Here is a 24,157-nt window from a genome sequence, read left to right as displayed (position 1 = left end):
TCTAGAGCTTGTAGTACTTGAATTGCTTGAACAAACTCCTGTTCTTAATCTACAAGAGGTCCCATGGAATTATTGCTAGCCGACACTATTAATTGGAGGAGAAGAAGTGCCCAAGAAGCAGGTGGCTGCCATCACTAGATCTGGGAGAATCGTAGGTGGACCCGTAGTTCATGAACCCTCAAAAGCAAAGGAAAATGTCGCGCCAACCAGATTAACTGTGACTGCAGAAGAGGCATTCAATTTTCTTAGAATGTTGAAGAAGAGCGAGTATAAAATGATCGAGCAATTGGATAAAATGCCCACCCAAATTTTCATGTTGAACTTCCTTTTAACCTCTGAACTTCATAGAGAGGCATTACTCAAGGTGTTAACTAAGGCTCAAGTGCTTAAGAATATCCCGGTTGACAAATTCACCCACGTAATTGAACATGTTTTAGCTTCCAATCAGATTTCTTTTTTTGACGAAAATTTAACCTCCGAAGGGATTGGACACAACAAAGCACTGTATATCTCGGTCCATTATAATGGGAAGTTATTGTCAAGAGTTCTGATAGACAACAGATCTACATTAAACATCTGTCCACGGAATACCTTGGTTAAGTTGGGATTTTAAGAAGCTAAACTTCGCCAGTCTACAACCGTTTGAGAGGATTTGATGGCGCGAAAAGAGAATCAATGGGGAAAGTGGATTTAGTTCTAGAAATCGGACTCACACAGTTCCAAGTCATATGCCAAGTTATGGATTTCTCGAGTGTTTATAATATTCTACTTGGACGACCTTGGATTTATACTTCGGGTGCGATACCATCTTCGCTCCATTAGATGTTGAGGTTTGTGGTAAATGGACAATTGATCATGGTGTTTGCAAAGAATGATTGCACTATGATCATCAATCCCGCATCGGAAGAGGGAAGTGATAGAAAAGTTCTGGTTTCTCTTCACCACGTGGCTGATATTGTCTCAATAGGTTGGGTATCTAAGGAAAAGGCAGTGGTGGGGATGACTTTGTCAGAAGCCAGTGTTATGATGGTTAAAGAAATTATTCGGGGAGGATATGAGATAGACAAGGGTCTCGGGCGTAATCTGTAAGGTGTGCTAGAACTAATAGAGTTTCAGGAAAAGAATGATACCTTTGGACTAGGTTTTCAATCTACTGCCAAGGACAAGAAAGAAATGATGGACCGTAAAAGAGCGGAGAAGGACGGAAAACAAGTTATCAGGAGTATCCCATCGTTGTACTGTACTTTTCCTTATCCATTAAAGGTGATTAGATCTGAAATGGACCCGGTCGAGGAGGTGGATATTGATCTGTCTGAGCTATTTGTGGGGGTTACTTATAAGGACGAGCCGTCAAAGGATACAGAATTTCTAAAGGTTCCCGTGGAAGCAATGATGAATTGGACCAGTGATTTCCTTCCCTCTCGAAGGGAATTTCGGTAAATTTAGGGGATTGTCTTTGGTTGAGAAATCTGAAAGAAATCATATGCACTATTCGTCTTTTACATTTCAGTTTTGTAAATAGTTTTGAATCAAATGGCTTTCAATACAAGTCTTATGTTACATAGCATCTATTTTAATTAAGAAGTATATTATGATATTTTGTCCTTTATTTGAAATTCAATGAAATCCACAGTGTTTATTTTTCTAAATTATTTTACTTAAGTATTGTTGTATCTATTTCATTCTTTACAAATGGCCAAAAATAAAACACATTGACCATTTGGATATCAATATTCCGGAATTTGATGATTGCAATCTCGATATCTCTCACGAATTTGAAATTATGGAATCAGAAATTCAAGACGAGAGCGATAACGAGGAAGAATCAGAATCTTTGTTAAAGAATCTTGAACACTATGAAGAGAAACCCAAATCGAACTTAGAAGAGATAGAAACCATTAATATTGGCACTAAGATGGAGGTTAAAAAAATCAAAATCAGTGTGCACTTGAATAAGGGGCAGAGAAAAGAAATGATTGAATTCTTAACTATGTTTCAAGATGTGTTTGCATGGTCGTATGATGATAGGCCTGAAATTTCAACAGATATAGTGATCCATTGATTACCGACTGATCCAAATTTTCCGCCAGTGAAGTAAAAACCGCGAAAGTTTAAGCCAGATATGAGTCTCAAAATCAAGAAACAGATCGAGAAGCAGCTCAATGCTAGAATCATTATGGTGTCTCATTATCCCATTTGGCTTTCCAATCCCGTACCTGTTCCGAAAAAAAAGTGGAGAAGTGATCTCAATAAAGCTAGTCTGAAAGACGATTTTTCCGTTGCCAAACATTCATATTTTTCTGGACAATACCGCAGGACATGTAATCGAATCATTCACTGACTATTTTGTCGGGTATCACCAGATCTTACTGGCTGAGGAGGATAGAGAGAAGACTGCTTTCATTACTCCGTGAGGAACCTTCTGCTATCGGATAATGCCGTTTGGATTAAAGAATGCTGAAACTACTTATCAACGGACTATGATCACTTTGTTCCATGATATGATTCATAAGGAGATGGAGGTTTACGTGGACAATATTATCATTAAATCTAAGAAAGTTGAGGATCATCTGATGGACTTAAAGAAATTGTTCAAAAGATTGAGAAAGTACAACTTGAAACTGAATCCTGCAAAGTGTGCTTTTGGAGCTCCTGCCGGAAAATTATTAGGATTTATTGTCAGTAAAAAGGGAGATGCCTATACCGAAGACTCGAAAGGATATGAAGAGCTTTTTGAGAAAGATCAATTTTATCGGCATATTTGTTGCTCAGTTAACAGCCACATGTGAGCCTTTGTTCAATTTATTAAAAAAGAATGCATCAATGCACTGGAACAAAAAATGTCAGCAAGCTTTCGACAAGATCAAAGATTATCTGTTGAATCCTCCGATTTTAGTGCCATCCAAACCCAGTCGACCTCTGATCATGTACCTATCTGTGTTGGATGAAGCTATGGGATGCGTATTGGGACAACACGATGAGTCGGAAAAGAAGGAGCAAGCCATCTATTATCTCAGCAAGAAGTTCACTGCATATGAGGCCAACTATTCTTTTCTTGAGAGGAGTTGCTGTGCTTTAGTTTGAGCCGCTCAAAAGTTAAGGCATTACTTGTTCAGTCATACTACCTACATCATTTTTCGCTCCAACCTTTTGAAATATTTGTTAGGAAAACCTACGCCAACGGGATGTATGGCAAAATGGCAGATGGTTTTTTCAGAATTCGACATCATTTTTACTACGCAAAAGGCAATCAAGAGTCAAGCTGTAGCAGATCATTTGGCAGAAAATCCACTAGAGGATGATTATCAACCGCTTCACACTTATTTTCCAGATGAAGAGATCCTATTCATTGGTATGGCGGATGATATGAATGAGCGATGCTTTGAGTGGAAGCTATTCTTTGACGGCGCTTCAAATTCTTTCGGAGCGGGTATTGGAACTATTCTAGTGTCGCCTGAGGGAAAACATTACCCCGGTTCTACTAAGTTGCGATTTTTCTGCACTAACAATATGGCGGAGTATAAGGCTTGTATTTTTGAACTCAAAATGGTGCTAGAGATGGAGATTAAAGATTTAATAGTGTTCAGCAATTCCGATTTGGTCGTGCATCAAACACTCAAAGAATGGATCACTCGGGATTCAAAAATCTTGCCCTATCATTGCAGTTTACTAGATTTAGCAAACAAATTCAGAAGTTTAGAGTTCAGACATATTCCACGTGCCAGAAATGTTTTCGTTGATGCTTTGGCTATTTTATCTTCTATGATTCAACATCCAGACGAGTTGGTGATCGAACCTATCCAGATGCAGCTACAAGAAAAGCCTGCACATTGCCTAGTTGCGGAAAAATCTTCTGATGGCTGTCCCTGGTATAGCGATATTAAGGAATTTCTTAAAATGGGGTTCTATCCTCTAGGGGCTGATTCGAATGCTAAAATCTTCTTGCGCAGATTATCATCCAAATTTATCTTGAACAGAGAGGTGGTCTACAAAAGGACGTCAGACTTGGGCTTTCTGAGGTGTGTTGATGATGATGAAGCAGAATATTTAATGAAAGAAGTGCACAGTGGCGTATGTGGATCACATATGAATGGCCATTTATTAGCAAAGAAAATTATGAGGACGGGCTATTTTTGGCTTACCATGGAGCATGATTGTGTAGTTTTGTCAGAAAATGCATTAAATGTCAATTGCATGGGGATGTCATGCGCACTCCCCCCACAGAATTACACAGTATGATTGCTCCCTGGCCATGTTCAATATGGGGTATGGATGTAATTGGAGCCATTGACCCTCCTGCTTCAAATGGACATTGTTTTATTTTGGTGGCAATCGAATACTTTATCAAATGGGTTGAAGCTGAGTCTTACAAGCATGTAACTAAGAAAGTGGTGACCGATTTTCTGAGAAAACACATCATTTGTCATTTTGGTGTGTGTCAGAAACATTAATCACCGATAATGCCAAGAATCTCAACAATGACATGGTGGATGGATTGTGCGAGCAATTCAAGATCAAACATCAGAATTCCACTATTTATAGACCACAAATGAACGGATCTGTGGAGGCCGCGAATAAGAACTTGAAGAAGATAATCCGTAAAATGACTGAAAGGCATCATGACTGGCACGAAAAGCTCCCCTATGCATTAATGGCGTATAGAACTGCTATTCGGACTTCTACTGGGGCAATGCCTTATAATCTCATGTACGGAATGGAAGTAGTTTTGCTAGTTGAGGTCGAAATTCCTTCATTGCACATACTAATGGAGGCCAAATTGGATGAGGCTGATTGGATTAATGTGAGGACTCGCAAATTTCTTATATTTTTCTCAAAAATGCCTTTTTATTTAGAAATTATTCCTTTATTATAGCCCTACTACCCAATCATTCTCCAATAAGTGCAAATGAATCTAGAAAGTAGGGTTTCACTCTTCGTTTTCAAAATTGGAGCAAATTAGGGTTTTCACGATTTTCGCCGGATCATTTTTCGGTACGGAGCGAGGATCAAATTTGGTGATTAAAAGTGACTTTTAAGTGAGAAATAATATGTGATTAGGAGCAATGATATAAGATTAGTGAATAGGAAGTAAAAACCCTAGTACGGGTGTTTTAAAGAAAAACGGTGTGAACCGACGTGTACCGCACACTACCGATTGAACACACCACTGGACCACCACTTTCTTACCACATGAGCTCATTGATATTTGAGCAAAATATCCCTTCATTTCCAGCTGCCTTTGACCGAAATTTGTGGCCAAAAATGTAAGGGAGAGAGAGAAAAATTTGCATGGCTTTGGTGGCGCCAAGTGTCACCACCTCATGGCTCCTTAATTAATTTTTTTTTCTTGCCTTTTATCCTTCACTTCAGCCATCTTTCTTCTTCATTTTTTCTGGTCTTGGCCAAGCAAGAGAGAGAGAAAGGGAGAGCAAGAGAAAACAAATTCCTTCTTGATTTACACCAACCAAGTGCTAAAATCGAATTCTAAACCGATTGATTGTAAGTTTGGAAGCTTGGGAAGCTAAGGGAACCAAAAACTTCAAGAAATAGTGGAGGATCACTCTTGCAAGCCTTCTTTTTGAGGTATAAAATCTGATCTATGGCTTTGATCCTTTTATTCTTGTTTAAGATGTTAAATAGTCCATGTTTTGGGTTTGATTACAAGTGATGCAAGTTGTTGTGGTGATTTTTGGATGAAATATGCAAGTTAGAGTTTGATTAGTTTCTGCCTAAACTTGTTGTATAGTTAGTATATGTTGTATATAAGGTTATATAGGGGGTTTTGGTAGCAAGTGTAGCAAGAAATTAAGAAAACTATCATTGAAACCAAAAGATTTCAGATTTCTGGAAATTTTCATCCTATTCTGTCCGAATTTGAATCCCTATGTTAGAGGCCGAATTGACCTTAGGTCAAAGAAGCAAAGTTGTAGAGAATGGTATTTTATAGGTGTCTACAAAATTTCAGCTCAATCGGAGCAACGTAAGACGTGAAAAGTCCAAAATACCCTTACTATTTTAAGTATTTCCCAAGCAGTCCGTGTGATCAGTTAAGTCCAGTTTATCACGTTTTTCGACTAGGATCCATTCTGATTTAGCTTTTTTCCAAAACATGAAAGTTGTAGTATTCTGAATTAGCTTTCAAATGCCTCTAAGAACACCTGATTCGAACTTGTGTACTCTGAGATATGTCCATTACAGTGTTCTGCGTTTAAACAGCCGACGAATTGGTTTCTGGTTAAGTAATTTGAGAATTTGACTAAGTTACATTAGGAACTGGATTAAGTGACCTTCATGAATATTGTAACTCTGTGTCTTAGCTTCGAAACGGCATAGGTTTTGTCTCAATCCGATAAGCGTAACTTCGGATATGTTATTTCCGCATTCGTACGTCAAATCTGTCTTGTGCTAAGTTGAATTTCTGCACTTGTGATTGTTGTAATTCTTATTCTTATGATATTGTGAGCCTATGGAACGGCTCTTGACTTGAATTGCTTATGAGTGATGTTGGGTTGTGGTTGAGGAAAAATAATGAAGCCAAAATGGCTGGAAAATTAGGTAAACACAAAGGGCGTGCTGCCCAAATTTTCGCTCGAGGGCTAGGTTTCTATTTGAACTTGTATACTTTTGTTTGGCCAATACCATGACCAGTTTTCCATTTTAAAACATGATTTTTCATCATGGGGTTCAAACAACCCTCTTCTTACTTGAAAGTCATCTTTACACGTTTTACTCCTAATTAGTCGGGTTTCTTTGTTTCCCTTAAATGTTTTGCTCGATAAACTGTAATATGTTCTCTTGTTCAACCTTAGGTTTCATTGGTGACTAAGGGTAATATCCGGAAGGATATTTTGCACGTTATTTTGCATATCTAGGTGAGTGTTCCTTGTTTGTTATATTCTCCCGGACTTCATGACTTGTTGTTGTTGTTTGATAATGTGTTAAGTGCTTTCAAGGATTTCTAAAACGAGTTTTCTAGGCGAGCGTGTACTTTATCGCGCTCGACCTTAATGAAACGTGAAATTTTCAATGATTTAATGATGGAAACATTAGTTGCGCATGATGTAAACCTTTTGGCTGAATTGGGCCATGCCCTTCGTTACCGATCGACTCGAGCCAGAAGCGGACTCGGTCGGGCGATATGGTGACCCTGGGTGAATTTGGTATACTCGAGTATTACCTTGTAGTCCGGCTACGTCCGGATGGGTGGAGTCCGGCCAATGGTCGGATGGGTGGAGTCCGGTCAACGTCCGGAAAAGGGGATGAACGAACAAAAGGATGAACGAGGGATTCTACTTACAAAAAATGTATTTTCAAACGATTGGAGGAATAAGGGGAAATGTCAGGGGAACGACCGAACAAACGAATAGCTCCATGTGAGCCCGTATCCTTTTAATGAATGTTACTATCGCTTTCCATTGTAAATGTTCCTTGAATTATTAATACTCCATGTTTAATGTATTGAATTGATTGTTGACTATCTGTTCGGAACCTCACTGAGCTTTTAGCTCACCCCTTTAGTTTTGTTTTCCTTAACAGGGGACGGCGAGCAGGATGAGAGCATAGACTAGCCTAGTCTAGGTATTTTGTTTCTTTTGTAATGGTTCTCGCCCTAGTGCTTGGCACGGGCTGGTTGTATGGTGAAGTGAGAACCTTTGTACATTTGATGGCTGTACTTCCTTTTGAGATAGCAATATATATAAGTTCCGCTTTAAGTTTGGATTGCTGCCCTATTTATTCTTGTGATTTATTCTGGATTTGATTAAGGAACGACTGAGTCCCGGCGAGAGCCGGGCAGGCGACTCGCCAAACCCTTTGGTTCGCCTTAGGGGGAGGTGGGGCCGTCACAATTAAACAACGTCATGAGCAGTTATCTTTAATCGACGAGAAAAAGTTAAATGCCATTTGTCATAAATAAATGACAAAAATGAAAAAAGAACTTAAAAAATACTAAAATTTGGTGTCTACACCTGTTATTTGTGATCATTCTCGAATTTCTGTGTCCATGCAAGATAACTGAGTTTTGGCTGTTTTAGGCTTAAACTTTTCAAATTTCACAAGTTTTGAACTAGGCATGATAGTTATAAGAATGTTGTAGCAGCACTTGGACCGGAAGCTTGAGGGGAATCCAATCAAAACGGTATAGGAGAAGTTAGAGAAAGTTAAAGTTGCTTTGAAGAAACTTAATGGTGATTTCGTTAGCAGCATTAGTGAAAGAGTGGAGCAAACGAAAGTTTTGCTTCATACTGTACAAAGTTTACATTGTAACAAACCATTTGGTGCCAAGTTCATTTAGAAGCAGAAATCTTTGACAGTGGAACATGCCGAACTTTTGATATTTGAGGAGCAATTTTTTAAGAATAACTCTCGTATTCAATGCTTAAAAGATGGGGACTGAAAAATAAGCTACTTCTGTAGGAAGGTATCTAATCACACTACTAGAAACAAATTTTTGACGTTGAAGAATGACGAAGATGAAATAGTGGAGGATTATGAATAAACAAAGACAACCGTAATGAAATATTGTCACAATCTATTTGGAAAAATAAGTGAATTTCACGGTCAATATAGGTTCAAGCAAATTATTACTGACTTTATTTCAAACAGGTGAATTGCAAGCTCGTATTACGGAAGAGGAAATTAAGCAAGTGATTTTTAGGATGAAACCAGGAAAAGCCCCAGGGCCTAATGGTTTTACAATGGAATTTTTAAAGAAGAGCTGGGATATTGTAATTGAAGCTTTGAAATTTTGTTTTGATCATGAGTGTATGTACTATTCTCTGAAGTGCACTACTACTACTCTTGTCTCTAAGGTGCCTAATGCTATGTAGATGACAGATTTTACACCAATATCATGTTGTAATGTACTCTACAAGTGTTACGCTTACGTTCTTGCTGCTAGATTGAAGAGAGTCCTGCCTACCTTGATTTCTAAAGTGCAAAATACTTTTGTTAAAGGAAAGCATCTCATAGCATCCATGATTTTGCATGAACTTGTAAGAGGTTACCACAGGAGCGGAGGCAAGCCTAGAGCTGTTATTAAAGTTGATTTAATGAAAGCGTATCATAAAGCTGATTGGGAATTTTCGTTTTCTGCTATGTGCAATATGGGCTTTCCTATGTTATTCTTGTCCTGGAATAGAATATGTTTCACAATTTTCTATCAATCTGAATGGCTCCTTATTAGGTTTCTTTCATAGTGAAAGAGAAATGAGACAACGGGATCTGGTCTTTTGCTGAAGAATTTAAGGTTGATGGAACATATATGCCCTCATTATTAGGTTTCTTCCAACAGTTGGGGCTTTATATCTCAAAACTTTCAAACATTTGCTGAAGAATTTAAGGTTGACCAAGGATCAAAGGTAGCTAAATTCATTGATTGTGATAGGTGGAAGTAGCCCTCTGTGAGAAGGTCATAGGAGATCAAGGAACCGTGTCAATTAACTCCTTATTCTATTACAAAATTTACATAGGGATGATCATGTAAACTGGACCGAAAACTTTATCTGGTGAGTTTACCATTAAATCTGTGCTTAAACAGCTTATTGAACCTAGAAACAGGATGCAGCGTTATACATTAGTGTGGGGGCAAGGGTATATCCCACAATATGCGTTTATTTTGTGGCTAGTAGTCAGGAATCGATCAAACATTAAAGCAAGACTGAGAATTTGGGAATTTGCTATATCTTTTGCTTGTGGTTTCTGTGATATATATGATGAAACACAAGAATATTTGTTTTTTGAATGTGACTTTGCTCATAGTGTTTTGGGGATGACTCAGAAGTTGTCGATTAATCCTTCGAGCAAGACTGAGAATTTGGAAAATTGCTATATCTTTTGGTTGTGCTTTCTATGATATATATGATGAATCACAAGAATTTTTGTTTTTTGAATGTGACTTTACTCATAGTGTTTGGGGGAAGATTCAGAAGTTGTGCTTATTGTACAAGAGAAATTTGGTGTGGCAAGATGAACTATATTGATGGAGCAAGCATAATACATCTGACTCTTTTTGTCACAAGTTTTGGAGGTTGGCTCTATCAACAGTCGTGTATCATCTTGGGCAGGTAAGGAATCAAATGGTGTTTCAACAGGTTAGGCTATTTATTTATTTATTGGATAAAAGAAGGTTAGGCTACCTAGGGTGCAGGTTGTGACTATGATTGTGAATGTTATTCGATTGATAGTTGCTTCATGATCCAAGATACCGAGGATTAAGGAGGATTGGGATTTAGTTATTGAGTGGAGTTTTGACCAAAGCTATCTTAGTTCAATTGTTTCTGCACTGCTTTTCTTTTCTTAGTTTGAAGAGCGTATAGTACTAATCTTAGTTGATGTAAATAAGAAGGGATTCTCTAGTGTTAAACTTCATTTCTTGATCAATGGAAAAGTTCTAATTTTGCTCAAAAACAAAATCGATAAAATTCAGATGCAATCTTAAGAACTAAAACCTCCAAGTTTATTGAGGAGAGTAAGTGTTACCAGAAGCCTTGAGAGTATGAAATATCGAAATATTTAATACACAACAGAAACGTAAGAATTTAACTAAATTTAACAATCACAAAAGCGTCTTTTATTGTTTTAGAAATGTTTTTTTTTTTAAATTAGAGAGTTCACATGGAACCTTTTTGTGATTTTAGCAATAATCGTTCCTTGAATATCACCTTCAGTTGCTTATGGAAGCATTAGCTGAAGCAAGAATTAATAATGTTTCTTCAATTTAGGAAGCTATTATTCATTACTGTTTTTGGCATTGCTTTCTTGTTTTAGCTAGTTGTGATTTCATGGCCAAAACGTTGTCAATTTTTCTCAGGTGATCTTTTAAATGCTACGTAACATTGTGCCAAAGACATTACTTAGAATTATATGGTGATATTTTCAAGAGCATTAAGGTTCACTATCGAAATAGATGTTAATTGCCTCTCTTTTTAAGTGTCCAATGACTAAAAGTGATTGATCAATCAGGTGGACCCTTTTTGCAATTATCATCGAATTTTTTCATGAATATTAAGATGATAATAAACGATTTTTTTACATGCCCTGCATCAACTTGAAAACTGTGTACCTTTAATATCCAAATGAATAGTTTAATAATATTGCAATCATTGGAATCTCCTGAATTGGATGACAATTCAAGATTTGTCTTCGTCTGTAGTGGACTCGGGGCACGCACGGTTGCAGGTGCAACTATCCCAGGCGATTTTGGTCATTATCAACTGCGCGTAACTTTTTTTGTACATCGTGTAACTTTTTTTACACATCACGTAACTTTAGAGCAAATTTTTGTGGAGCCCACACATGACGTGAAAATCGAGTTACAACTAGGGATGGCAATGGGGGCGGGTGCCCGCAGGGGGCTCACGGGACGGGGGTTGGAGCAGGGGGTGGGGCGGGGGCGGGGGGGAATTTTTCCCCCCCCGCTTAGAAACGGGGCGGGGGGCGGGGGAGTATACCCCCGCCCCGCCAACCGCAAAACAAAAAAAAATGTATATATATAAATATATATATATAAATGACTATATACTATATGTAAGTTAATTAGTTATAAACTTATAATAATGATATTATTAGTTAGATGTATTATATAATGTATATTAGTTTATGTAATATAATTGATATTATGAATTATATGAATAATTATACATGTCTACTAATAGAATTTATTAATTAGTTATACTAAATTTACTAATACATTTATACTAAATTTCTAATTACACTTAATAGAATAACACTTTTTTCTCAAAAAAAAAGCACAAACACAATGATGAATTAGTGATTGCATTTGTACTAAAAGTGAAAATTTGACTATTTTAGTTATATTTATTTCATCATATTGGATTGTATTCAAATAACTTCTATTTGATTGTTTTTATGAGTTTCAATTGTAAAATTACAATGAATAATAATTTGATGATATGTTGATATTTTAGTACTTGATTATTTATTAAAATTTAAGGCGGGGGACGGGGCGGGGGCGGGGCGGGGCGGGGGGAGCAGGAGGCGGGGGACGGGGGAGGGGTCCCCCGCCCCAACCCCGCGCCGTTGCCATCCCTAGTTACAACTTATAATTTCAGCCGCACAAAATTTTGAAGCCAAATCATGGCCATTAACCGCTCAGGGACGGTTGCACCTGCAACCGTCCCTGCCCCTTTTCCGTCTGTAGTCTGTCTAATTGACAAGTTCAATTTAAATAATTTAAATAAGTGATAAGCTACAAAGTAAAAAATTATTTTAATGGAGAAAAGTACAGAATTCATCATGCTGGAGAATAGATATTTTACTATTTAAAGTTGAGACTTTGGGTTCCTTAACCGAGAGAATGGATATATGATGATGAATTTGGTCTTAACTAGGGCTGCAAACGAGTCGAGCCGAGTCGAGTTTTGAGCTAATCGAGCCGAGTCTCGACTAAATTTTACCAAGCTCGAGCTCGAGCTCGAACTCGACGAGCTGGCAATTTTCGAGCTCGAGCTCGACTCGAATCAAGTCGAGCCGAGCTCGAGCTAGCTCGAAAAAAATAAAAAAAATTTATTTTATTTTTAAAAAATAAAAAAATAATATTTTTTTCTGAATAAATAATAAAATATTAAGAATATATACGTAATTTCACTATGAAAATAAAAAATTAAAATATATTTATATATAATATACGTAATTTTGGTATTAAATAAAAATAAAAAATATATATAAATATATATACTCAAGCTCGCGAGCCGGCTCGCGAGCTAACGAGCTTAATATTCTGAGCTCGAGGTTGACTCGAGCTGGCTCGAGCTCGATTAATCTCGAGCTCGACTCGAGCTTGACTCGAGCCGCTCGCGAGCGGCTCGATTTGTTTGCAGCCCTAGTCTTAACAGCATTAATTCCCAAGGAAGAATATTAGAACTTATTATTTTAATGTTTATACATTTATAAAGTATTTTTATTTAGGAAAAAGATATTGTCAATATAAACTTTTACCTACGTAAGATACATGGTCTATAATGTAGTATAATGCTCAACAGGTTTTCATTCATGTGGTACATTAGTCACTATGCCATGAAATGATGGAACTTGTATTCAATTAGATTGACCTTAAATTGAAGCGTGCAAATTGCAACTGAGGTGCAAGACATGATTGCAAGTCCTCGCTTAGTTCCTAGACAGCGTCATAGAAATTTTTGAAAGAAATAAAACTGTTATTACTATTTTATGGATTATTTTTCTATACATTAATAATATATACACTTTTATCATTGAATACATGACACATAATTTAAATTTTAAATTCAAATTATGTATATATATTTTACATCTAATCGTGATAATATATACACTATTAGTGTATATAAAATTAAATTTTATTTTATTGGTCAAAAGCGAGACTTTAAAACTTGGCTTGAAAGCCGTGCCAAAGACCTTATAGTCATATAGGTATTGTCTCTACGGACTAAGATGATTTTTGTGACGAGCACTTTTTTTGCTGCACTAGGAGTAAAATGTTCCGCTTAAATTTTTTTTTTTTTAATTGAGGCCTGATATTGGAAGGGAATGTCTAAAGCTATTGTGTATTGTGGCTGCTGTGTAAGAAGAGGATGAGCACATCGTTTTAAGGTCAAAATAGGACACAAATAACAACGCATTTTGGGAACCTTTCTTTGTTTTGTTTTTGTTTTTTTTTTTTTTGGAACTTATTGAGGTAAATTTTTTTACCAAAAGGATAAGGGCATTTTCTGGCTGGTTTAAGATTGGACTTGAACTTTTAGACATCCAATAGGGAATGGTCTTTTTACCAAGCCTCTTCGTTACTTTTGTTAGTTACAGAGCTTTTTTCTCTAGTGTACTTGAGAAAGTTTTCCTGCAAGCATTCATTGGTGATATTAATAAAAGTTTCCCAAGAAAAAGAGAGAAAAAAGCTCCTTTTTAGTCCTGCTCTCCCTTCTTGCTTCTTAAATCCCACCTCTTCCCTACTTAGAAAAATTAAAAAAAAAAACTCCTTTAATATGCGGATAAAGAAAATAATGGATGTTGGGTTGGAGAAAGTTATCTGAATTCTTGATAAATAATGAATTTCCCAAGCAATAGTTAGATTTCTTTATTTATAAAAAGGGACGGCCTTAAAAATCTTTACTCCCAAGTCAACATGTCAATGGGTCGGGTCTTATCTAGATCCAATCCAGACCCAATATATTTGGGTAAGGTTTGGATTTTATTTTTTAAATTCAGACCCCACCCAGATCCAGATCCTGTGAGAGAGTCGTGTGTTTGGGTAGGGTTTGGTTTTCTAGAATCTATATCCAAATCCAGACCCATACCAGATCTTATCCAGACTCATATATATATTTAATTAAATAATATATAAAAGCTAAATTTTTTAAATAATCTAATATTTTATCGTTATTGGATCGAATATAGTAAGATTTCATGACATCAGAATCTGCAATTGGTATTGGTGGTTGAGTGATTGATGAGACTCACACCAAATTGCTTCTAAATATGGTTGAAACATTAGTGACTACTGATGATTGGATAGAATCAAAGAAAGAATGAGTAAGTGTTTATAAATTTTCTTATTCTATTATTTATTTGGCATCCGTCCTTAGTCAAATGACTTTTATCTCATTTACTATTTTAGTGCTCGATTGCAAGACATCTACCAATATTGAGATTTAAATAAGAAAAAGAGGTACAAAATTACATTTTTTAATAAGACTAAATATTTATATATGTTATGGTTGTTTTCTTTTTTAAAAACTAATCCTACTTGTCATTATAATTGGTATAAACTTTTTAAAAAAAAGGAGAAAAGGCAAAGGCAAACAAATGAAATATTGGATGTGGATGCAGTTGAATTTTTAAAAATATATAGAAATAGTCAATAATAATTCTTTCTTTGAGTTCACACTATTGCATTCAACTTGTTGAATGTTAATTTTATTATTTGAAAATAAAAATTGGATGACATTTATATTATTTATACACTCTATATATTTTAAATATATTTTTACTTTAGTATATTCAGAAAATACCCATGAATGCCATTGGATACCCAGATCCATAAGACTTTGGGTATGGACTTACTTTTTTTAACCCAAAAGAGTTTGAGTCTAGGTCTAGATCTAACTAAAATAAATGAGTTTGAATCTGAATTAAAAAGATCTAACTCAAACCCTACCCATTGACATGCCTACTCGCAAGTAATCGAATTCTGCTCTTTTAATGCTCGTTTATTTATAAAAGGACGGCTCGTAAACTTTCTATTCGAGAAATGAAATTTTCTTCAAGAAAATAATTGGGATACAATAGATTGAGTACATATAGAATCAAATCCCAAATATTCCGATGCATATCACATCATGAAGATTGCCTTCTCTTGGGGTACTCGGACTTGTAGGGAAGAAAAAACTTCGATATAGGAGTAGAAATAGAAACTATTGTGGTAAGGTCTAAACTACGGTAGACTTAATTCAGTAGCTTTGGAGAAAAAGTCAGAAATAATTTCCATGTGACATAGCAAAAATTAAACGACAAAATAATAAGGAAAAGATAATATCTCAAATGAAGATTCTTGAGATTCAAAAAGATATGCCCATTCAGACAAGAAAGTATAGATGTTAAAAATGGTAAAATGGAAAATATATCTCCCGAGAGTGATTCTAGGGTTTGATTAAATGAAGTTGGGAAGCAATAAAAAAGCATGTATTTAAGCGTCTTCCTTGTATACAGGAGAAAAGATTCGTAAAAAATAATGCAAATGTAATGAAAATTATAACATTATTATAACCAGTCCTGTGTATAAATACGCAGTTCCTAAGAACAAGTTAGAAGCACATTACATTTCCCAGAATTCAATCATGGCTTCAAGATTGGCTTTTTGCATAGCTATAGTTCTCATCTTCCTCTGGAGTGTTGCTGATGCTTTTGTGTATTCACCACCTAAAATCTTCAATGTGGTGAACTATGGTGCAAGAGCTGACGGAAACACAGATGACAGTCAGGTTAGTTTATGCATAGTAAATTAGCCTATTCATGAGATTTTCCAAAAAAGAAAGAAAGGGTTCACCGCCTTAAAAGATTGGAAAAATTAATTTTATGTTATGAACTTGACTTTTTTTACACGACCTCTTTTCCAAAATCTCAAATCTTTGTTGAAGTATTTGTATTATGTACTATAATCACTGTTATTATACCAAAACAGTTGTTGAATTGATAAGAGCAGATTACTTTCTAATAAAATGTTATGTGTCCGAATTCCACTTCCAATATGATTGTTATATTGGTTCATGGATAATTTTTAAATACCTCGAGACATACTCTAGTCTACGATAGTGACCAGAACTCAAACTATCCAAACTTTTTATTATGAAAAAAGATTTCTGTGTTATAACGTGAAATTTTCCCGCAAAAAAGGAAAGGTAGCCCTGTATTTGTGATTGTTGGAAAGTGAATTAAATTTTTTCTTTATTTTCTTCTTTTTTTGTTTTGTGGGTACTTTTGAGAAGGCATTCCTGAGAGCATGGAGTGATGCATGTCAATGGAAAGGAAGCAGCACAGTCTTGATTCCAGGGGGAACCTATATGCTGCATTCAATCACATTTTCGGGGCCATGTCTCGGAGAAATGACATTTTTTATTAGAGGGACTCTTAAGGCTCCTACTATTCCTGCTTTGTTCTTCACAGATACTTGGATTGGATTTCATTCTGTTGATAATTTGACTGTGACTGGGAGTGGATATTTGGATGGTCAAGGTGCTTCTGCTTGGCATTATAATGATTGCTTCAAGAACTCTCAATGCTTGCCCCTCCCTTCTGTAAGTTTAATTTCTTCATAGAAATTCTTTATGGGAAAAAATCAATTTTTTTTTTTTGGGTCAGTGCGTTTAGCAAAGAAGATTTTTTTTTCCCTAAACAAAGTAAAGGGCTGGGGATCTATAATCACCAGTTGCCTAATCCCTTTTGTCATCTTAAATTCTTGAAAGATTGTTGCTCAGTTGTGAGGTGAATTTTGTGATCACGGAAGTAACATTCTCCTTAAACTCATTCCTTATTGATGGAAGGCAACCTTTGTTCCCTAATTGGTATTATTATTAGTCTTTCCTTATAATCTATTAGATTATACATCATTGTTTTGACTGGAATCAGGAGTCAATTAAGGAGGAATTAATTAAAATCATCTTCTCTCATCAATGTAATCATTCATAGTACAAATTTAACTGTTTTTGTGTAATTATGAGTTCAAGAGGAGACTTAAAGACTTAGAGGCAAATGCTTATAATTATTATCCTTATTTATATTTACATTCTCTTCCTAATTAATTTTACATTTAAAAAAATCTGACATCGGACATACATTAGACATACCCAATGATAAAATACTTTATAATTTACTCCCACTGCCAGAGACATGTATTATTAGGCTTTACTTTATAATTTTTTCCTTTTCAATCTCTCTTACTACATCTTTTTTATCCCCTTCCCCCTCAATCCATCCTAATATTAGGTCCCTTCCTTTTGTTTTTTTTTTTTAATGCGGATCCTATCAGAGCTTGAGGTTCGACTTTATCAGAAATTCCAAGATACAGTACCTAAGTTCAATCAACAGCAAAAAGGTCCATATCAACCTTTTTGCATGCAACAACATAGACATCAGTTACGTTAGGGTGTCTGCTCCAGAGAACAGTCCAAACACAGATGGAATCCACATTGGAGCATCGACCAACATCAAGATATCAAGAGCAAGCATTGGAACAGGCGATGATTGTATATCCATGGTTTCCGGCAGCCAGAACATTGACATTTCTGAAGTTATTTGCGGCCCTGGTCATGGCATCAGCATCGGAAGCCTTGGTAAAGGCTCTCAAAACCAAAATGTTATGGGCATAAGCGTCAGGAACGCCACTTTCTGGAACACTGAAAATGGTGTGAGGATCAAGACTTGGTCACCTTCTTGGTCCAGTTTGGCTTCAAATATTAGTTTCCAGAACATCATAATGAAAAACGTTGGCAACCCCATCATTATTGATCAGAAGTACTGCCCACATTGCCCACCATCGGTATGGTATCTTTTATTGATGTTTTATTATTTGATGTATATATATATCCATGTATGTGTGTGTGTATTTGCGTCCAAGAGGAGACTTAAAGACTTAGAGGCAAACGGGGAAAGAGGAAAGTTTGAGAGATCATACGATTATATTAATGTCCTTTCCAACCAACTTGAACTTCGAGGGCCTGCTTGGTTAAAGGGTTTAGGAATCACAGAAAGGAATGAACCCCTTATTTGTTGCTTGGGTTAAGTTTGTTGGAATATAAATTTTGGAATCATTTCTAAAAAATTGAAGCTATCCCATTCTCAAGCAAATTGGGAGGTTTTGGACAAAACCCTCAACTTTTATGACGGACCTGTCCTCTCTTTCTTTCCATCACATGATGCACTTTCTGTTCTTCTTCTTCGTAAGATTTCTTATCTCTTCTTCTTCATCATATAGTTTTCATTTGTACTTCAAAATGTCTTGAAAAAAAAAGATCTAAAGTAGATCTAAATGGATTAATAGTGGGTAAATAGTAGATTGAAGCCAATCACCTTTTTTTTTTCTATCTTTTTAATAAAACATTTCTCAATAACTGCTTTTGTTGCTTTTAGGGTGGTGAATCAGTCTCAAAAGTTCAAATCAGAGATGTAGAATTCAACGACATTTCGGGCACATCCAGTTCAAAGGTTGCACTATCTTTGCAATGTAGCAAATTGGTGCCATGCCAAAACGTGAAGCTTGTGGATATTGACTTAGCTTACAAAGGCCTAGGAGTACTTGCCATTGCATCTTGCTCTAATGTTATTGGTACTTCCTATGGCATACAGAATCCTGGAGGTTGCCTTTAGGGATTAGTCTGCCCATATATCGCCTTCCCTAACACAGATTTAGTTTTAATGGACATATGATCCATTTGGTAGTTCTAACGTTCTCCATTTAATATATTAAGTGATACTAAAAGGATATCTCCAATTAATATAGTGACATGCTCTGCATTTCCAAATATATGTTTCTAGTTTTCGTCCTTTTGGGTATTTCATTAAAATTCTCAAAATTCTCATGTAATGATGAAAATATTGAAAGTAAAGGATTTATACCAAACTTAGGATATGGTTGGTTCCCGGAATTGGGGTTTAGAATTGGAATTGGGGTTCCAATTTCAAATATGTTGTTTGAATTTTGCTCCATTCAAAAAATTAGAATTGAATCTGAATTCTATGGGGTCCAATTTCATGAGTTGAATTTTTGACCGGATAAAAAAATTCTAATTCCAACTCCACACAATTAAACCCTGAGAAACGGGTCTACACACGGATCCAATGTGGATAAAAATTAAAATCGGGTCAAACACAAAGTTGCAAGAAACAGAGGCGTCTCTCTGTCCCAATCGCCTGCAGAGCCTCGCAGGTGCCCTTTCTCCACCGTCGCTTCAACCTCCACTCTAACATTTTACCTCTCCTAGCTACCACCATCTCCCTCTCCGCCTTCCAATCCTCCGCCCACTTCTTCTATCCTTCTCCACTCCCGCCACCCCTCCACCCATCACCTCGCCAATCGTAAGACCTACGCGTCCAATTTTTTTCTCTCTGTCTCCACACTTACTTCTGCTGCTCCACCATTGCGGTTGCAGTCACCTTTATTCCTCTCATCCTTACTTTTTGGGTTCTTTCCTTCAGCACTTTTGCTTTCCCCAAATTTTAGAAATACTTAGGACTTGTAAAAGGTAACTTTATCTTTGAAACTTTTTCAATTAATCATTGGTTGTGGGCTTATTACAAAACTTTGTTTCATTTGATACATTGCCACGGTTTGTTCTGTTTCAAGGTGCCACCTCAAAATCCATCTGCCAGTGGAAGATACTGTCTTGCGTGAAATTGTGAACACTACTCCGAAATTGTGAACATCTTGCGTGAAATTTATCCTTTCGCAAAACTTCCAGAGAAGTAAGTTTAAGCTCTGTAATTTAGATTGGACTACGCATTTAGAGATTCACATTTGTGACATAGGTCTGTATTTGGAATCATCATGCATGTCTATGTGCGTCTCGGATTTTTGTTCTACCTTGTTTGGAAGTTTAATTTCTTCGTGCAGTACATGAAAGCAAATAAGACCGCAAAAGCCACAATTACTATAGCTACAAAGCCCATAAATTCTGAATCATATCCAAAATGCTCTTTGGTGTAGTCTTTGATCATGACTATAACTCACTCAAGTTTACCATTCCTTCGATCACAATCTCGACCTAATTTTGCTCTACATTTTTCATATGACTCAATGAGTTAAGCAAGGCATGTCTTGAGAGGCCACTGAACTGAACTTCATGGCCTCTTTTAAGCTCACAATACCACTGGAAAATCCTTCATATGAAAAACACAAGTTTACAGTGAATTCTGTCTGAATTGTTGATCCCTATTCGATTTCCTTGTTTCCTGGATGCTTGCATATATCTGGATCATGTGTAACCAAACCATTTTGCAAGGTGCATCCCATTAAGATTTCTCAGATAGATGCTGAGGTTTTGGATACTTATGATTCAATTTGGTTGATGATTTGGTTTTCGAGTCATATGATGATATGGATTCCGAGAGTTTAGATTCTAGCAGAGGGAATTTTGATGGGAATTTAGGAAGGGTGGGTTTAATGTTTGGAAAAGATTCAGGGGTGTAAAGAGAGTGAAGAAAGATTCATAATTTGAGGTCAAATTTGTGGAAGGGTGTTAATAAGGCAAAAGGTGGAGAGAAGGCTATGAAAACTGACAGGAAAGATATTATGGATCGTAGTTTATCGGATAATGAACTGGCATTAGATTTTGATATTAGTAATTTGGAGTGTGATTTGAGCTTGAAGCCTTGTAATGGAATCTTGAAGCAGCTGGAAAGTGGTAGTAGTGACAATAAAGCTTTAAGTTTTTTTTAGGGGATGAGAGAAAATGGGAAGTTGAAGAAGAATTTGACTGCATATAATTTAATATTTAGAGTGATAGGAAGGAGGGAGGAGTGGGATGTGGCAGAGGACATGATTAGAGAGATTGCTGATTCAGGGTGTGAGATCGAGTATCAAATTTTTAACACACTGATTTATGCTTGTTACAAGCGGGGGCTTGTGGATTTGGGAGCAAAGTGGTTTAACAGGATGTTGGAACATAGGATCAGGCCTAACATTACTACTTTTGCGTTCAAAACTTCTACATTTTTCTTCTTCTCTCAAATGTTCCTGCTCATCCCACATGAAAATTCTCTTGGTTTTCTAATTGGAGTCCTGGCTCAATATTACTTGCTATCTTGAGAAAGTTGTTAAATAATGGACAGGATTTCGGTTTTTCTTATCTTTCTTATAAAAACCATTTGCAAATTCAGTTGTATATGATGAATGAAAGAAATTAAAATTTTAATATCCTAGTCCTTAGTGAGATGCATGGATATTGTCGAAAAAATATTGTGGGCTGAAAGACAGAATATAACAAATATGTACCATGAACCTTCCTACTATTTCCTTTTCTTTGGATAGACAGAAACATACATAGATAGAACGTTTGGGATAATAGAGAATTATTTGAGCAATGCAATATGATAATATTGATGCTTAATCACAAACTGATGTCTTATAAGCAATGTCAAATAATCAATGTTTTATCACTACATTGTCGTGATTTTGAATTGTAGAATTTGGATATCGACACAGATCAAGAAGGAGACGAGCACAAAGCAAAAAAGAGAAAAGTGGTAGTTGCAAATTATATGGTAACGGTAGCTACATTGGTAGCTTGGTGGCATGAGAAACATATAGTAAAGAAACCTTATTTTGACTGTAAAGTAGCACGTGAAATATATTTAAGGCGTCTTTACTATGGAAACAATAGAGTTTGTGTAGAGCAACTTCGACTGAATAAACATTGTTTTAATATTTTGTGTACAAATTTAAGAGAGCATTGTGAGTTGAAAGATACTATAAATATTACACTTGAAGAGGCAGCTGCAATGTTTCTCTATGTTCTTGCTCGTAACTTTAAGAATCGCATTGTCATTTTAATCTCATAAGATCACGTGAGACAGAGAGTCGATACTTTAATATAGTTCTACGTGCTATCATAAAATTGGGGAGACACTATTTTATCCAGCATGAAAAGGAAATGGAAGGTTACGAGCATGAAAAATGGGAATGGTTTCAAGTAATCAATATTTTTTGATATTTGTTAGTGAAGATAGTATTTACAAATCCATCAATTTATGATATTTTGTTTGTAATATAGGATTGTCTTGGAGCGTTAGACGGTACTTATGTTAAGTACATGTTCTTCTTAGAGACCAAGGAAGATACAGAAATAGGAAGAATGAGATAGCAACAAATGTTTTAGGTGTATGCTCCCGTGACATGAGATTTACATAAGTATTGTCTGGATGGGAAGGTTCTGCAGCAGATAGCAGTTTTACATGCTGCGTTAGGTAGATCAGATCCATTAATTGTTTCCAAGGGCATGTGACAATTAGACTTATCGAGTGTTTTTTCTAAATTATAAATGAGTAACAATTTGTTGTCTAACATTACAGGCAAGTGCTTTCTTGTTGATGCAGGTTATGCAAATAGCCCAGGTTTCTTCGCTCTGTATAGTGGAGTTAGATATCATCTTAATGAATGCTCTGCTAATGGGAACAAGCCTCAAAATTTTAAAGAGTTATTCAACCTTCAACATTCAATTGCTGGAAATGTGATTGAAAGGACATTTGGTTTGTTCAAGAAATGATGGGCCATTTTGAGAGATGCATCTTTTTTTGATGTCAAGACTCATGTCATGATAATTAATGCATGTGCTATCCTTCATAATCTTATTTGAGTAGAACAACCAAATGATCCTTGGATGAAGTTGATGCTGAGATGCGAAGAGTACAACATGAGGTTGATGATGAAGATGAAGGGCCCATTTGGTTGGGAGTAAAATGTTTTCCTTGGAAAAATATTTTCCATGGAAGTAATTTTCCAAGAAAATCATTTCCCTTTCATCATTTTTAGGTGTTTGGTTAGCATATTGGGAATATTTTCTTACTTCATTTTCTAGTGTTTGTTTAACTTTTGAAATATTTTCCAACTTTGAAATATTTTCACTTTTACCTCTATCTTTACTTTCTACACATTATAACCAAATACTTCTTCCATAAAAAATAAAAAAATTATCTCATTGTTTAACTTTAAAAAAACTTAGAGAAATGTAAATATGACTCAAAAATTTCTCCTTAAGCAATAAACAAATTGCTAGCCATTCATTGTCAAATATCAATCACATGCAATGCTTATTGTGACATATGTCTTGCACTCTCACTGCTAAAAGCTCCTTTAGAAAAGAATGTTGCTATTATATATAATTAATTACTAGAATAAGGTGAGCAAGGTGAGACCTTTTTTATTTTGAACATACTATAATCTTTGAAAGTTTGGCAGATACCTTTATCAGGTGAGATGTGTGTGATTAGGAAAACAATTTCAATAAGTTTAGAAGAGAAGTTGTTTTCCATAGGATGAGTGAAAATCTTTTATACAGTAAAATATTTTCAGGAACTTTTGTGCAACCAAACAAGGAAAATTAGGAAAATATTTTTCTGGAAAAGATTTTCATCTGAACCAAATAGACCCGAAATGGAAGATGAAGATGAGGAAGATAGAGTAGATGATGATGGTCCAAATAATGATGGTGGCGTAAATGCTATTAATGAGAATCGAATTCGAACAATACAGCCAACTAGAGAGTAGACACAATTTAGAAATGAACTAGCACAAGCAATGTTTGTTGACTATCAAATTAAACAAGGTCATCATGTGAGTTGAAGTTTGATAGGAACTTATTCGGATTTAATTTAATATTAGAATGGCCATTGACTGAAGAATAGTAGCAATGTATAATTGTGCTTTTCTTTCTCTCTTTTTTTTTTTTTTTTGCTTAAATCACTTTGTTTGCATATTTATCTATTGAAATTTCTTGTAAGATGCAAAACTCAAACATTTATAATAGGTACAAGCTATGACTTGCCTTCCCAATTCATATAATAGAGTAGGCTTTTAATTTTCTAAAATTTAAAAGTTCTTAACTTAAAAAAAAATCAAGGTTTTAACTTGGTAAATATTAACTACTTTTTAAGTTAGAATACATAATTATTTTTA

At 35.7% G+C, this 24,157-nt stretch overlaps 2 protein-coding genes and 1 long non-coding RNA gene across 3 annotated transcripts; all 3 read left to right on the top strand.

Annotated features, from left to right (window-relative positions):
• Positions 1–3,189: 3,189 nt before the first annotated feature.
• On the top strand, positions 3,190–4,239 carry LOC140016463 (uncharacterized). Its single transcript, XM_072069986.1, has one exon. The coding sequence runs from the start codon at positions 3,190–3,192 to the stop codon at positions 4,237–4,239; it is 1,050 nt and encodes a 349-aa protein (XP_071926087.1).
• An 11,633-nt stretch (positions 4,240–15,872) lies between these two features.
• LOC113715901 (exopolygalacturonase-like) lies at positions 15,873–18,855 on the top strand. The gene is made up of 4 exons (XM_027240205.2): positions 15,873–15,974; positions 16,479–16,787; positions 17,519–18,028; positions 18,619–18,855. Exons 2-4 carry the CDS (start codon positions 16,554–16,556, stop codon positions 18,853–18,855), a joined length of 981 nt encoding a protein of 326 aa, XP_027096006.2. The 5' UTR covers positions 15,873–15,974; positions 16,479–16,553.
• A 530-nt stretch (positions 18,856–19,385) lies between these two features.
• Positions 19,386–23,090, top strand: LOC113715743 (uncharacterized). Its single transcript, XR_003454068.2, has 3 exons — positions 19,386–19,730; positions 19,832–19,950; positions 22,579–23,090. It is a non-coding gene; the product is annotated as an uncharacterized lncRNA (long non-coding RNA).
• Positions 23,091–24,157: the final 1,067 nt, after the last annotated feature.

Source organism: Coffea arabica, chromosome 11c, assembly GCF_036785885.1.
Source record: "Coffea arabica cultivar ET-39 chromosome 11c, Coffea Arabica ET-39 HiFi, whole genome shotgun sequence".
NCBI classification, from domain to species: domain Eukaryota; kingdom Viridiplantae; phylum Streptophyta; class Magnoliopsida; order Gentianales; family Rubiaceae; genus Coffea; species Coffea arabica.
Note: the sequence above shows the minus strand (reverse complement) of the source record. Positions and strands in the feature narration are given on the sequence as shown.

Excerpts from the sequence above, each read along its gene's own strand:
- LOC140016463 (XM_072069986.1), top strand. The coding sequence starts at position 3,190 with ATGGCAAAATGGCAGATGGTTTTTTCAGAATTCGACATCATTTTTACT.
- LOC113715901 (XM_027240205.2), top strand. The coding sequence starts at position 16,554 with ATGCTGCATTCAATCACATTTTCGGGGCCATGTCTCGGAGAAATGACA. Across the intron at positions 16,788-17,518 it reads AATGCTTGCCCCTCCCTTCT|AGCTTGAGGTTCGACTTTAT; the intron begins GTAAGTTTAATT and ends GGATCCTATCAG. Across the intron at positions 18,029-18,618 it reads GCCCACATTGCCCACCATCG|GGTGGTGAATCAGTCTCAAA; the intron begins GTATGGTATCTT and ends TGTTGCTTTTAG.